The 16,921-nt window shown below is 32.2% G+C and overlaps 1 protein-coding gene and 1 long non-coding RNA gene across 2 annotated transcripts; both read left to right on the top strand.

Moving 5' to 3' along the window:
- The first annotated feature begins 2,817 nt into the window (after positions 1-2,817).
- Positions 2,818-4,806, top strand: LOC119770058. Its single transcript, XR_005278635.1, has 3 exons — positions 2,818-2,921; positions 2,999-3,115; positions 4,495-4,806. It is a non-coding gene; the product is annotated as an uncharacterized LOC119770058 (long non-coding RNA).
- A 3,062-nt stretch (positions 4,807-7,868) lies between these two features.
- LOC6049668 lies at positions 7,869-9,665 on the top strand. Its single transcript, XM_001866354.2, is given in 4 exon segments — positions 7,869-8,043; positions 8,839-8,998; positions 9,001-9,117; positions 9,120-9,665. Coding segments are annotated over 4 exon segments (429 nt in total). The 5' UTR covers positions 7,869-8,007; the 3' UTR covers positions 9,236-9,665.
- The last annotated feature ends 7,256 nt before the right edge of the window (positions 9,666-16,921 follow it).

Here is a 16,921-nt window from a genome sequence, read left to right as displayed (position 1 = left end):
CAATAATGCTTAAAAAAAACTTCAACGCTGATTTGATTTGATAATTGTAAAATTAAATTATAAAGTTTTTTATTCTTAATTTAAAATTCTAGCATTACAGAACTTAAGAATGCAAGAAATTGAAAATTCTAAATTCATTTAATTTCTTGATATTGTGCAAATTGTTAATATTCTTAAATTATACAATTCATTAATTTAAAATTCTCAAAGTCTTCAAATATTAAAAAAAATAAACTCTAAAATATGAAAATTTTAAAATTGACAATAATTTAAATATTAAAATTCCCTAATTCTTAAATACAAAATTGTTCAATTCATAAATACTAAAAATCTAACATTATAAAGTTCATAAATCCCAAAAAGTCGCACGAGTTGAAATTTTGAATTCTAAAATTCTAAAAATTATATGCTCTAAAATTCCAAAATTGTAAATTCTAAAAATGCTAAAATTCAAATAATTTATATTTTTAAATAAAAATTATCAAAAATTCTATTTGTTATAAATTCTACGCATTTTAAAAATAAGTAAGTTTCTTAAAATTCTAAAAATTAAAAAAATTTTTTTTTTTTTGCACATCTTTAATTTTTGATAATTTTAAATAAAACAAATTTAAAAAATTCTAAAAATTAAAAAAAATCAAAAAAAAAATACAAAAATTTTACAAAATATATTTTTGAAATTTAAAAAATGTTAAAGTTTTTATTTCTTTTGAATATTTTAAACTTTTAAAAATTCTTTTAAAAAAGTCTAAAAATTCTTAAATTTTAAAATAGGAAAAATTTAAAATCTATTAACTTTTGAATTTTTTTTTGGTCTAATGAAAAATAGGAGTTAAAAATATTACGAATTGAAGTAAATGATTTTGGTATTGAGGTACTCTCCAATTTTAATATTCAGAAAATTAGAATTTTAGAATTTAAGAATTTTAGAGTTTTAGAAATTTAGAATTTTAGAATTTCAGAATTTTAGAATTTTAGAATTTTAGAATTTTAGAATTTGAGAATTTGAGAATTTTAGAATTTTAGGATTTTAGAATTTTAGAATTTTAGAATTTTAGAATTTTAGAATTTTAGAATTTTAGAATTTTAGAATTTTAGAATTTTAAATTTTAGAATTTTAAATTTTAGAATTTTAAATTTTAAATTTTAGAATTTTAGAATTTTAGAATTTTAGAATTTTAGAATTTTAAATTTTAGAATTTTAAATTTTAGAATTTTAGAATTTTAGAATTTTAAATTTTAGAATTTTAAATTTTAAATTTTAGAATTTTAAATTTTAGAATTTTAGAATTTTAGAATTTTAGAATTTTAGAATTTTAGAATTTTAGAATTTTAAATTTTAGAATTTTAGAATTTTAGAATTTTAGAATTTTAAATTTTAAATTTTAGAATTTTAGAATTTTAGAATTTTAGAATTTTAGAATTTTAAATTTTAAATTTTAGAATTTTAGAATTTTAAATTTTAAATTTTAGAATTTTAAATTTTAAATTTTAAATTTTAGAATTTTAGAATTTTAGAATTTTAAATTTTAGAATTTCAGAATTTTAGTATTTTAGAATTTTAGAATTTTAGAATTTTAGAATTTTAGAATTTTAGAATTTTAGAATTTGATGATGAGATGATGATGCTGAAATTTGTAAACGTTTGATCATTAAATATTTTTAGAATTCTCAAATTTGGTACAATTTTTAAATAATAATAATATTGTCGGATTTTTTAATTATTTGCAGTAATTTGAGTTTTATACGTTTTTAAATTTAAATTTTTAAGATGTCTTCAATTAGAATTCTTTTTAAAAAAAACCAATGCGCCATGGGTTTTCTATGTACATAGGACATTTTGTAAAAGTAAGCTAGCATAAATAAATTTAGTTTTTCTTTTATAGTTACAAAATATTTGAATATTACATATTTGAAATTGTATTGTTTTGAAATTTTATTATTATTATTATTGAATTCTGAATTTAATTTAGAAAATTCTTGCCAATTGTTGATTGATGTTATATTTTTTCAGGCAACAAACATATTCTGATCTGATCCTGCCGGAAACCATGCGTCCCCGTGTGGTCCCGCGTGGCTTCCGTAGAACCCAAGGAAGCAGTCTCTCGTACTCCGGTAAACATCAATCCGTCGGAGGTTCAAGATCGTCGCCAAGGTGTCGCATCCGGGTTTTGATCAGCGCGTCGAGGAGCAAAAGTCCAACACGACCAAGATGCTGCCACGGCCGCCTCCAACATCCAAGCCGGAAGCTGCGGTCAAGGCAAATCCCGAAGGAAGCAAAGTTGGAGAAGAATCGGCGATCCGCAAGTGAAATTAAGTGAACAATTAAATATTTTTGTGAAATTTTGACAGTTGAAATAAAAAAAACAATAAAAACAAAACAACAGTTTTTTTCAACTGCAACATAACCTAAAAATCCGAAATGACAGCACACGACAATAGCACGACATTCTAAATAACAAAACCGTGCGACGTCGGTCGAATGTCGTACGACAATGTCGTACAATTTCGATCATCGATCGCACGACAAATACGACATTTTGGTGCAAAAACGTATGACATTCGCGCGAAAGTCGCACGACATTGTCGAGCGACGTCGTACAATTGCACGGACGACAAACGACAGACGTCTGACGGACTTTTCAGTCAGGGCTGTTTGAAAAATGTCGCACGTCGTACGAGTTGTCGCACGGTTTTGATTTTACCGTTTCGATATCGATTGGTCGAAAGGACGACAAACGTGCGACAAACACTCGACATGCTCGACATTGTTTTTTCCATCGATTTACCTTCAATTCGACGTCGATTATCGTCGACGCAAACAGTTTGACAGTTCTCTTCAGTTGATCTTGTTCGGACTTGATCAAATCAGAAAAACAATGTTGTTGTAAAGGTTCGTGAGGATTTTGGCTGGTTGATTGGTAAGTTGTGTTCCTTTTTTTGCTGGAAAGTTCCGGCCGGAGTGGGCGAGCGGCTAAATCATAACATTATGTTCCAGATTTCCTGATTTCAGCCTTCGCGACGGTGGAAGAGAACGTGAAACATCGTTAACTCGGCGGATCATGCCGAAAGATGGGACGGGAAGGAACCGGTCTGCGATCGAAAGCGGATTGGGGTGAGTAGTGTTTTTTTAAACGGTGGAGGTGTGCCGGGAGGAAAAAAGAGGACGATGGGGGGATCCAAACCTAATACAATCACAAATTCTAAACAATAAGGCTGGTACAAATATTTTTAAAAGTTTTTGTCACCCCCCCCCCTTCAAAATTGGCCCGAAAAATCAGGGGGCAAAAAAAATATTTTTACAATAAACTTCAAAATTTCAATGAAAATTCAAGTGCAACCAGCTGAAATCAAATTAAAATACATTCTTCTGCGTTTTAAATCATTTTTAGCATGTTTGGGTTTATTAAAAAATCTTAAGATTTTTTGAAAATTTTCGATGCAAAATCTTTTTTTTCGATACAATTTTTGTTTTTGTCAGATCTTAGACAAAAACTTTTTTAAATATTTGCATCGGCCTTATTAAATTATTAAATTATTAAATTATTAAATTATTATGTTATTAAATTATTAAATTATTAAATTATTAAATTATTAAATTATTAAATTATTAAATTATTAAATTATTAAATTATTAAATTATTGAATTATTAAATTATTGAATTATTAAATTATTAAATTATTAAATTAATAAATTATTAAATTATTAAATTATTAAATTATTAAATTATTAAATTATTAAATTATTAAATTATTAAATAATTAAATTATTAAATTATTAAATTATTAAATTATTAAATTATTAAATTATTAAATTATTAAATTATTAAATTATTAAATTATTAAATTATTAAATTATTAAATTATTAAATTATTAAATTATCAAATTATGAAATTATTAAATTATTAAATTATTAAATTATTAAATTATTAAATTATTAAATTATTAAATTATTAAATTATTAAATTATTCAATTATAAAATTAGTAAATTATTGAATCGAAAATTTGACAAACACAAAATTATTATCTACAATTCTTAAATTTTATTAATTCTTATGTTTTGAAATTCTTAACTTCTAGAAATTTTAAATAATTTGAATATTTTCGCCAGGTATCAAAAAGGAGAAATTCTCGTATGTTTAGCAAAATAAGCACTCGCTCCTGACTCCATCCAATTTACTTATTTTAACGGTGCACATCAACCAGAGCTTTTGCACCCAGATTTTTGTTACAGACATTTTAGTATCTTCAAAACTACGGGTACTATCGAAATATTTTTTTATTCATCCCCTAAAGTACTGTCCATAAAGTAATTTACAAAAAAGTTTGACTAATTTTACAATCCCGTTGTTGCAGGATTGGGTCCGTATGTTTGAAAATTTTAGAATAATAAGACAACAACTTCCTTCGTTGCTGTGCACCCTTAACTATTCAAACAACTAATTTTTCAAAACTTTTGATAGAAACTTGCTTGCTATTTAATTCATTTCAGATCTGTATCAAACAGTCTCCAAACAGGACAATGAAAGTGTTGGTGGTGTTTGATTATTAGAGAATGTCAAAATCGCCATTATCAATACTAAGACCTGGAAAAAAGAACAAACTTGCGGCCAAGTACAACCTCTGAGTGAAAGCGATGGAGGTGAACGAACTACTCACGGGGCAGCACACGAATCCTACCGGATTGGCCATCATCAAGCGAAATTTGGAAAATTGTGACTGCAGTGATAGTGAATATTTGGAAAACAAAGTGCCAGGCCAGTGAAAACTAATAGATATCAATAAAAATCAGCAAAACAACAAATAAAATGAATTTTATTTCGAAAATAACCTAAAAATTCCGAAATGACAGCACACGACAATAGCACGACATCCTAAATAACAAAATGGTGCGACGTCGGTCGAATGTCGTACGACAATGTCGAACAATTTCGATGATCGATCGCACGACAAATACGACATTTTGGTGCAAAAACGTATGACATTCGTGCGAATGTCGCACGACATTGTCGTGCGACGTCGTACGATTGCACGTACGACAAACGCCGGACGTCGGACGGACTTTTCAGTCAGGGTAAGTCCCATGCAAATGTGTAAAAGGTCTGATTGGTCGGTTGCCATCCCCCCATAAAAATTGACATATGAGGGCTTTTGTTAATTTGATTTGGTTAACCGCGGTGGATTTTCTTGAAATAATTCGAACTGTCAAAAATCCACCAAAGCATCTACCGGTGGATACTTTTCTACCACAGATTTTTGTGCGATCATTGTGGTAGATTTTTTTTAGTAAAATAAAGAAAATAAGAAAATTAGGAAATTATGATATAAGGAAACAAGGAAATTAAGAAATTAGAAAATTAGGAAATTGGGAAATTAGGAAATTAAGAAATTAGGAAATCAAGAAATTAATATGTAAGGAAATTAGGATGTTAGGAAGTTAGGAAATTTGGAAATGAGGAAATTAGGAAGTTAGGAAATTTGGAAATCAGGAAATTTTTAAATTAGGAAACTAGAAAATTAGGAAGTTAGGAATTTAGGTGTGGAAGATGGGAAATTGGGAAATTAGGATATCAGGAAACTAGGAAGTTTGGAAATTAAGAAGAAATCAGGAAATTAGGAAGTTAGGAAATTGAGAAATAAGGAAACTAGGAAATTAGGAGTTTAGGAAGTTAAGAAATTTGGAAATATGTAAATTAGGAAATTAGTATATTCGGAAACTAGGAAATCAGGAAATTAGTAAATTTGGAAATTATAAAACAAGGCTGGAACAAATGATTTTTTCTTGAATTTAAATTCGTAAATTCTTAAATTATTAAATTCTTAAATTCTTCAATTCTTAAATTCTCAAATTCTCAAATTCTTAAATTCTTAAATTCTTAAATTCTTAAATTCTTAAATTCTTAAATTCTTAAATTCTTAAATTCTTAAATTCTTAAATTCTTAAATTCTTAAATTCTTAAATTCTTAAATTCTTAAATTCTTAAATTCTTAAATTCTTAAATTCTTAAATTCTTAAATTCTTAAATTCTTAAATTCTTAAATTCTTAAATTCTTAAATTCTTAAATTCTTAAATTCTTAAATTCTTAAATTCTTAAATTCTTAAATTCTTAAATTCTTAAATTCTTAAATTCTTAAATTCTTAAATTCTTAAATTCTTAAATTCTTAAATTCTTAAATTCTTAAATTCTTAAATTCTTAAATTCTTAAATTCTTAAATTCTTAAATTCTTAAATTCTTAAATTCTTAAATTCTTAAATTCTTAAATTCTTAAATTCTTAAATTCTTAAATTCTTAAATTCTTAAATTCTTAAATTCTTAAATTCTTAAATTCTTAAATTCTTAAATTCTTAAATTCTTAAATTCTTAAATTCTTAAATTCTTAAATTCTTAAATTCTTAAATTCTTAAATTCTTAAATTCTTAAATTCTTAAATTCTTAAATTCTTAAATTCTTAAATTCTTAAATTCTTAAATTCTTAAATTCTTAAATTCTTAAATTCTTAAATTCTTAAATTCTTAAATTCTTAAATTCTTAAATTCTTAAATTCTTAAATTCTTAAATTCTTAAATTCTTAAATTCTTAAATTCTTAAATTCTTAAATTCTTAAATTCTTAAATTCTTAAATTCTTAAATTCTTAAATTCTTAAATTCTTAAATTCTTAAATTCTTAAATTCTTAAATTCTTAAATTCTTAAATTCTTAAATTCTTAAATTCTTAAATTCTTAAATTCTTAAATTTTTAAATTCTTAAATTCTTAAATTCTTAAATTCTAATTTTTTTTAAATTTCCAAACTCTTAATTTTTTAAATTTTGGAAGAAATAGAGTTTCTGATTGTAATAATTTCGAGGTTTTCGGAAATTTGTATTTACGAATTTCTATATTTTCAAACTTTTTGAATTCAGACTTGTACATTCGTTTCGAATTTTAACATTTTTGAGCTATTGAATTTATAAAAACTTTAATATTATAATTATTATTCAATTCTGCATTTTTTAAATTTTGAATTTCCAAGTTTCAGATTTTTGTTGAAATTTTCTTGATTATTTTTAAAAAAATTGTTATTTGAAATTTCTGAAATGTTTGTTTTTCATATTTTTGAATTTGTTGTTTGGTTTGATTTCAAAATTTCAGATTATTATTTTATTTTTAGTAAAAACATAGATATTTGTATGATTATTGTCAAGTTTAATTTCACTCCGATTTACTTCATTTTGGACCCGCAAGTGTGGATCAATCGGACAGCGCAGGGGACTCATTATCCAGAGGTAGCTGTTTGGTCACGTGTTTGGTACTAGCAATAAATAGTTGGTAACACGATGGCCGACTTCTTTTTTCTTACTTCTTTTTTTTTTTTACTCCATTTCGACCAAAAAAACTAAATCTGCCCTTTTAATTTCAATATTCAGCTTTTTAAGATTCGGCGGAAATTTGAAATATTTTTATACCCAATACAAAATTATTAAAACGTTTGTAATGATCAGTCGCATTCAAAATGGAAAATAACAATTCTTTGATTTTTTCATCAAAACATATTACAAACAAGCATCGCGCGAAGAAACGTCAAACGCAATCATTCCGTTTCTGTTACTTTTCAGCTGCGTACCGCTTAAGAAAAATCTGTTCGTGACCCTTTCCTTGACCGTTTCTTGGGCGTTTTTTTAATTTTATATGGAGTTTTGCGTTCCTTCCGATCAGCATACCAGCCCTTATACTTAAAAAATCGTATGAAAAGTACGATATTGAACTCAGAAAATCATGATTTTTGGTAAGGGTGTAAAATAACGCTCCCATACCCTCCCAGAGTTCTCCCACTCGTTGCGTATTTTATGATTAACCTCTATAAAGGTGACGGACAATCACAGCAATTTTCTCCCAACCTTTGTGTTTGGAGTAGCCGTGAACAGCAGCAGAGGAACATAAATTGTTTTGCAGCTGAAAAATATTGCGAGTTGTTTTTGAAAAAGTTTGTTTGATCAGTGGCCCCGCACAAAAATATATCAAAATGATATCCGACGCTTTGGGAGATCTGGAGAAATGCGTACGTGATTTTTTATTTTATATTCCTGGTTTTTTGGTGTGGGTAAGATGAACAAGAAAGGGTTGACTAAATTCAGATTGCTTTCGGTATTTTTGTTAAGTAAATTTTGTATTTTTTTTAATCTAACTACCATGTCACGACGTTCTAGCAGGATTCTAACAGAGTTTTTACAGAGCTGGATATTCTTACAGCATTCTAGCAGAAATGTTCCACCGTTCTAGCAGGATTCTGACAGAACCAACTCTGCTAGAATATTTCGTGACTGGGTAGCAGCGGCCCATTAATTTCCAAGGCAAAACTTAGAAAATCTAACCTTTCCTTATTTTTATCTTCCCCATATGACATTAAAAGTTGAACAAAAACTTTCGTGTATTGATCGAACAATTCTTTCAATAGATACAGATTTTTGAATTTTATACATTCCATGTATGTACTGCCAAATTTGGATAATTTGATTATGCAAAATGGGCATATAAAGGAACCCAAAACAAATCAGCCAAAATGATAATGAAAAAAATCGGATGGTGGAAATCTAAAAAAAATTGCTCTACATTGAAACCCCGATGGTTTGACACCCATTGTTGTCAAACGAACAAGGCCACTTTTTACTTTGACACCCTCTTTGCACTGAGCTTATTTTACAAATTGTTCTCAAACAATTTTCTAATGTTTTTGTTGAATTCGTTTATCTACCTTTCGGTTTGCCACACCTGAGAGGAATATCAAAATTAAAATTTGGTTAATCTATTTTGACATTAAAGATGAACAACATAACGAAATTTAACTTTCTTTTAGGTCGATAACGCAGGAACGCAGCTGGAAACTTTGCACAAAGCTCTCGAAAGCCACAAATCCATACTCGAAGTAAACGATTTCGAAAAGAATATAGAAGACAATGATATGGATGGCCTGGAAACTGGTTCAGTTCTGGAGCTTCTTGATTCGGTGACCGTTGTGAAAATGAATATCAAAATTTGCGGAAGGATTTGCAGGAAGTTCAACAGCTGCAAAAGGAAATGACCTTTTCACTGAGGTATCAATTGCAAACCATGACTCAGACTTTTCACATTCTAAAGAAAAGATTGAGTCCAATAATCTGCCGATTACATCGCTTCCTCAACCATCATCATCTACCAAAAACAATGGTGGATCTACAGCTGCTGTTAAAAATACGAAACATAACAAAAATTGAAACCTGCTTTTCATGTTTTCGCTGCATCTTCGTACAAGAATTGATTATCTTTCCTTAAAGTGATTTGCGCTGTATTCTTCATGGACTGATCTAAATGTCTTCTTTCCTACAATATTAGTTACGTATAGTTTTAAATCATGCAAATGATTGACAATCATTTCATCATCTGTTTGACCTGATCGTCACAAACAATGCAAACTACCCCTACTGACAAGGCTAGAACTCGAAAAGGTCCAAACGAGATCATCCTCTGCTGTTTTCCATTTATTATAGATATTAGTTAAATTGTATTATATTATGTCATTACTGCCCATGTTCGCATAAATGTCCCATATGCAAAAACAGCAAACTGAGAAAAACGCATTTGAAGTTTGTCCCACACATAAGGCTACGTGTTAAGTTTTCAAAACTGGACTTCCTCTCGATTTCTAGAACAAAGTACTGGATGTTATAGGCTCTTTAGAAAGAGCACACGATTTTGAATCAAACTGCATCAATAACTCAAAAGTGATGAAAATGCATATGGGACATTTATGCGATCATGGGCAGATTAGCTGTTTAGCAAAAGCAGTATTGAGAATGGAATTGCGAAACAGGATAGGACAAAGAAATTCCTCAATTGATGTAGGCTTCTTTCTATAATATGTTAAGTAGTTTAAAACGTTGCCCACGTTTGAAATCTCGCGCTGCTAAAATCTTACAAAACATAAATGTTACATCGTCTTGAGCGCTATTTCAAGGGTTGGGCATACAAAAGCTCAAGATTTGTGGTATAAAGTATCGAAGAAGTTTTCCATGTAGCAACATTTTGTTTTTAATTCATCTTGATTTAGCGATAATTTATTTCTTAAGTCATGATATTTTTTTACTGGCTACACATATCTACATAGTAGTACACCGGATTGCATTTCGTAATTTTATTTTATTAAAATACACTAACCTACCAAAATTCACAAAAATTACAACGCAGGCTCAACTCGAGAGGAAGCAGAAACTTTTGAGTCCTCAGGAACAAGTGCACTTTTTTTCATAAAATTATTTTTATAAGGTCCTTTCCGATACTGGGACCTGGGACCGAGTCGGCAACAAGTGCACATTGAATTTTTCAAAAATATTGAATTAGGGCCAAATGGTTTTTCTCCAACGTTTGTATGGAGAATTAGGGCGTTCGTCGCTGTTGCATAAAATGTGAAAATTGCATGCAATATGTAGGAGTAGCGAACCGCACTATTCTTCATAAAAACTTTGGAGAAAAACCATTCGGGCCTGGTTAAATGTTTTTGAAAAATTCAAAATGCACGTGGCTCTGGGGACCTTGAAGTTCATGCTTCCCCTAGAATTAAGCTTGCGCAGAAATTTTGTTGGTTGGTGATAGGGGCAGGAGGGGGAAGAATTGGCCACCCTTATCCTGCCTTATAAAAACAATCAAAAGTTATGAAATATGGATTAAATGGATTATTTCACTCCTGGTATCATCACAAATCACGTTCAATGCCACATTAGTTGATTTTGTAATGTGTTGATGCTTATTTTTAAAAATAGTTTCTTATTTCGACGTATTTACACTATTTTCAAAAATGTTTGTTTTGTCAAGGTACTATTTTTATAAAAATGATCAAACTTCATGGAAGCTATGTTGGAAAGGTCCCTTAAGTCATTTCTTAACACTTCTTCTTGTATTACAGGAAATGGCTTGTTTTCTAAGGTGCCTAATAGGGTGGTCCAAATCCGGACTTTTTTGGGGCCTTCCACACGTAAAAAAGTAAAACAGTTGCTTTTCTCCATACATTTTGACGATTTTTCCCATACAAACTTTAAGCGATTGGAGGGAGGGGTTCCCGTGGTCAGAATGAGCTCAAATTTGGAATTTAGCCTAGTGATGGGTCAATCTTTGATTTCAGGGGGTAGCCCCAAAAAAGTCCGGATTTGAACCACCCTAGTGCCCATTCTACCCCGCAGGGTGGTCCATTCTGCCCCGCACCCTGGAGGGTTAGTCGAAAAAACATATTTTTTAAAGTGGTTCAAAAATAGTTTTAAGTAAAAAAAAATCATCAACCAAGTATATAACATTGCAGAGAACATTCCAAAGCATATGCCTACTGCACTGGATTCATAAATTTGTATGTTTTTGTAAGGTTTTCGGTACATTTTACTTAGGCGGACCATTCTGCCCCCTGCCCTTATTGGTCGACTTAGTATTTTTTTTTACTTCTATGCATGAAATTCATCATACCACATTCGAACAACATAATCCTTTTTGTTTAAACGTTTATATTTTTAACAAAATGCTTACAAGTTGTACCGTTTTAGCACAGACAAACAGGCGTGACTCTCCATACAAATTATTTTTGAAATCCATCGTCCTTCATCAAACCACCAAATCACGGCGACGCCAGCGCTGCCTGGTGATGCCGAAGTGCAGCCCAAACACACCAATACAAACTTATTACTATCATGTGTCATGTCAGTGTATGCGTGAGACAATCAAGCCTTAACGATTGTAAACATTAACAGCTGTTTCGAAATAATTTTGTTGTTGCTGATCATCAGTAACAAAATCAAAATAAATAAATCAAGACCGACGGCCGAAAATGACGGTGGGTCGGTTCCGTTTCCAATAGAGCTTTATGACGTTTCGCGTACGCACACTAGCGCACCATTTGATTTTGCTGGCTGACAAAATTTAACCTCACTTTATTTTCGTGTACGTACACGCAATACTTACGCACGTAGATTACTCTATGGCAGAACCTCATGAGGCAAATCATGCGGCAGCACCTGCAGCGATGCAAGACAAACATAATGACAGAGACCACACCACTGGTCCTCCCCGTTGCTTGCATGATCCGTCTAAGATTCCTCCTCCACCGAAAATATGAACCATTACACCTGACACCAGATATCCCGGTCACAAAAACACCAGTAGTGGCCGCCGGAATAGGAAAATCTAATTTAAAACTAACGGAATTGATCCCCACGATGATTTGGAAACATCTGCGGGGAACGTGTCCACGGCGCAATTAAGTTGCCAGCCAACAAAACCAAAAGGAACGAATGAGATGAAAAAAGTCGCGAAGCGTGGCGCTCACGATTGACGCAACATGGTCAAAATGCCAAAAGGACGACCAGCAGCAGCAATCTGAGCAGCAGTCCACGAAGGATAAGCAGGTTGCTCCACCACAGGATCCGGCTTTCTTCGGCAAGCAGTGGAGCAGGCCTATCTGGTTAATAGTGGGGTAAAAGCAAGTGTGCCACTACAGGTTTTCGGCACGGTTCTGGCACTCGTTCTGCCTCGTTGTACTACTCCATCATGTCCGACCGCTTCCGGTCCGTCACGCTGTCCGAGTCGACCTCGTGAGGTTGATTCGCGTCCGATTGATACACGTAAATGTCCGTTTGCTCGTGTTTCCGCCGGAACACTACGTCCTGGACCGCTGGCTCTCGTCGTTCAGGTGCATTCGGCCGGATTCGAACTCTCCACAGATTAAGCGACCTTCCGGCGGGTTGAACTGGAGGCACTCGAGGTGGAAGGCTGTTTTTTTGTAGGTATTCATTTGCTGCCTCACACGTGCTCACGCTCAACTTAAAAACAAAAAAACACGCATCACACACACTGAGAAAAGACGGGCGAACTGTCACGACAGCAGCGCCATCAGCACCGGGTGAGTGAATGCCGAAACAAAATTGAATTTGAAATAACCGTTTTTGGAGGACGATGGTTCGGCACTCGAGTGTCCCGACTGTTTGAGTATGGTTATAGGTTTATACGGATTGATTTTTTTTTTTTGTTAATTTTGCATGCTTCAATATTCTTACAATGCTTGTCAAGGTAATAAATTGCACAAAGCACTTAACATATATGTCTTAACTATATTCTAAAGCATATACACTTTTTTGTACAGTTTGTGTCATTAAGTATTGATGCAAGGGAGCGTTCTTTTATTACGTAACGCAGTAGGGGGAGGGGGTCAGAGGCCGTGTTACGCTCCATACAAAATTTTTAAAATTTGTATGGAAATTTTGTTACGAGGGGGGGGGAGGGGGTCTAAAAGTCCGATTTTTCGCGTTACGTAATAAAAGAACGCTCCCCAAAATATTACACATTTGTTGCGCATGAACAGTAATAGAACGAACACATATTAATGTCGAATATTTGTGACAATGCAGTAATGTCCATCGAGCGTACTTATAAATAAGCCAAACTCATTTTTTTTATTTGTTATACTACCATTCTACGTAAAATTGTCCCATTTAATTTTTTGACGATTTTGACATTTACCATTTTTATGATCAGTTTGCCATAAATTATTAGAGAAACACATAACGTGTTGTACGGAAAATCATTAGAAACAACAGCATGAGAGAATACTCTTTGCTGTTACGTAACTGCAAAATGTAAACAAACATTGCCATATCGCGATGGGCTTTTTTATTGGCATCTGAGGACGGTTTTACACTACATTTCGTCGCCATCGTGCTAACTTGTCGTACGTGCATTTTGGGCCAAATTGAGTTAAGAACGCCATTTTGTGCAGCTTACAATGCCTCACCTTTTGACCTTCACAGATCCCCAAAATTCGATTTCAATCCTGAGATATTCAACAAAAACCGAAAAACTCCGTGCATTTTGTCACTTTACATATGAAAGTAGTTTCAATCTTGTCGTGCTATCTTGTCACTCCATGAAAATTGATGTAAGTGCGACAAAAGGCCAAAGGATTTCAGGCCAGGAAAGTCAGGATGCGTTTGTCGCACGTACAAGCTAGACTACCGTAAACATTTGTAATTATAACTCGGGACTCCAGCAACCAACTTCAACCAAACTTTGGGACAATGCACAGAATGGTGAGCCAAACAAAACGTGTTTGTTATTGTTTACATTGCGTGCTCTCGTTTTTGAATATTCAAGGTCAAACATTAAAACGCGTTTTTCTCGGAACGTCAAAATGGCGGGTGCGACAAGATAGCACGACGACGTCGATTTGGGAGCAAGGGCGTCTATGCGGAGTGCCCTTTCACACGCTTAAGAGCGAGTCCACGAGCAAAGCATATACCCATCTTGCATCGACCTCTCCAATCTGCCTGAAAGTTTCAGGGGTTGTTTGTACATATAAAACTAGCATCTGGCCAAAATATGAGCACTCTAGGTCAACGGGAAGTGGGGCAAATCGGGACACAAAGTTTGAAGGTTCAAAACCGTCTAAAATCTTAAAAAAGCTATAACTTAGGCAGAATTCAACTTATGTTCAAAATTCAAAATGCATCTGAAAGGGCATAAAAAATGCAACAAAATCCAGGGAGAAGTATCCCAATTGGTTAAAGCTAAAGGAGTTATTGGCACTTTAGTGAAAAAATAGCATAATTTTCAAACTCAAATAAAAAAGTGTTCCATCCAGATATCAACTCGGTTCGACCTGCAGCTTGAGACTACCATCTGAGACTGAGAACGCTTTGGGTAGGGCAGTTTAACATATTAAATAGATACTTTTACTTTTAGTGAATTTTTTGATTGTAAATTTTTGCTCGGAGACCCCTTAGATCCCATTTTCTGGTGATAATTTTATCATATTCGTGTTCCTGAGGCAATTTCACAAAAGAAACATGCATAAAATGTATATTTTCATCCATTTTACCCTTTGAAAAATAAAAGTTAAAAAAGTCTTCGATTCACATTTATTGAAAATCAAGTTCGTTTCCAAGGATACTAGATGACACCAGGAAAAAGCAGCTTCTTATTTTTTTAACTTTCATAATTTAAAGGGCTCAAATGGAAATTTACAATAAAAAATTCACTAAAAGTAGAAGTGTCTATTTAATATGTTAAACTGCCTTACCCAAAGAGTTCTCAGTCTCAGATGGTAGTCCCAGATGTCCTCTACAAGCTGCAGATCGAACCGAGTTGATATCCAGATGGAACTCTTTTTATTTGAATTTGAAAATTCTGCTATTTTTCACTAAAATGCAAATAACTCCCTTTAGATTTAACCAATTGGGATGCTTCTCCTGCATTTTGTTGCATTTTTAAATTCTTTCAGATGCATTTTGAATTTTGAAAATAAATTGATTTTTGCCTAAGTTATAGTCTTTTAAGATGTTTGACGTTTTTGAACCATCAAACTTTGTGTCCTGATTTGCCCCACTTCCCGTTGACCTAGAGTGCTCATATTTTGGCCAGATGCTAGTACATATAGTACAAACAACCCTGAAAATTTCAGGGAGATTGGTGAGGTCCAAACGATGTCCCGTACAAAGGGGTATGCCCTGTTCGTGGACTCACTTTTATTTTTTTTTAATTTGTAGCACAACACAACGTCCAAACCCCCTCAACCAAGTTTGCCTGGGTTAGCTCCCAGCCGGCTTCGGTGGCATTTTTCGAGACGAGATTTGTTTGATTACGCCTTCCGTCGATTGGGGAAATGTATGTTGGCCCCGGTCTAACCAAGTGATTAGGTCGTTAGCTCAGGAGTCGTCTCCCAAAAAAAAAACATTTGCATGTTTTGCGATGATCTTAAAGTTCTTGCCAGCTTCGATTGGCCAGACTGTAATCATGGTCTGCACTTCGACTGAGCAATATTAGATCGGGTCGATGATGAATGTTGACTGCCTAGCTCTTTCAAACGTCGCGCAGTTTTCAGTCATTGACTTGAGTCCCTTCCGTGAACTTGATGTGGCTAGCATGTTCATTTAGTTCCAACTATTTGTTGTTGTTGGTTTTATTAGGAGAACTTTAACCCTATGGTCATTCGCTTCCGTTTGTTCTAATTAAGAAACACTAACTTCATAGGCATTCTAACTGGTTCATCGTGATGTAATGTTTGATTGTTATTCAGGAAATCCCAAACAAAGCTGTAGTTTTTTTTCTGCTAGGTAGCAGAACTTTAATCCTTTGGCGCAAAAACAAACCAGATTGTATTTCGATGACTCTGTGTTCTTAATATAAAGCCGCGTGTGATTTGAAGATCCTTCTCCCATTTTAATGTTGTCCCAAATCGCATGACACCATTAAAAGGTAGCGTGTTTATTATTTAGCTCTAATGCATGTTTCCTGTTGATGTTTAGACTAATTATTATTAGTAAATAAGGACGGCACTCGTGTGCAATCAACATAAAGTAACCAATACATGTCTGAAACTATGTATGAAATTTTAATATTATATAAACAACACATTGGATTTACACACAATTTCATACGCCTTAAAATGGTGTTACACGAAATCACCAAATGATTATTATTAATCTGTTTTACATTTTCTAAGATTTTTAGACTCCGTCGTTATTATAACATAACAAATTTAAATCAATTCAACAAAAAAAACATTACAAATAAAATCTTGCAAATGCGTATTGCCAAAAATGTATAGTAGAATTTCATGTCATGTAATGTTAGCACAATTCTCAATCTTACCTGTTTGAGAAATAAAAATATCGAAAAAAAAACAATTCCACATTTGTACCTGATGTGTTTATTCTTTTAATTACCACTAACATTTTAGAAATCTTTTTCGCAATCAAATGAAAAAAGTTAGTTATGTTTTTAATGAAAATAACAGCTTAACAAGGTTTTAGACAATCATTTATTACACTACCATACAGAAAATGACTGCGCAGGCCCAACTTTTTTTTTAAATATTCAGACAGGGCGGAAAGTTGTTGTTAATTTAATTAAGGTGACATTATCCTAACAGG

Source organism: Culex quinquefasciatus, chromosome 3, assembly GCF_015732765.1.
Source record: "Culex quinquefasciatus strain JHB chromosome 3, VPISU_Cqui_1.0_pri_paternal, whole genome shotgun sequence".
Lineage (NCBI taxonomy): Eukaryota > Metazoa > Arthropoda > Insecta > Diptera > Culicidae > Culex > Culex quinquefasciatus.
The sequence above is the reverse complement of the archived record's forward strand: the minus strand, read 5'-3'. Positions and strand labels throughout refer to the sequence as shown.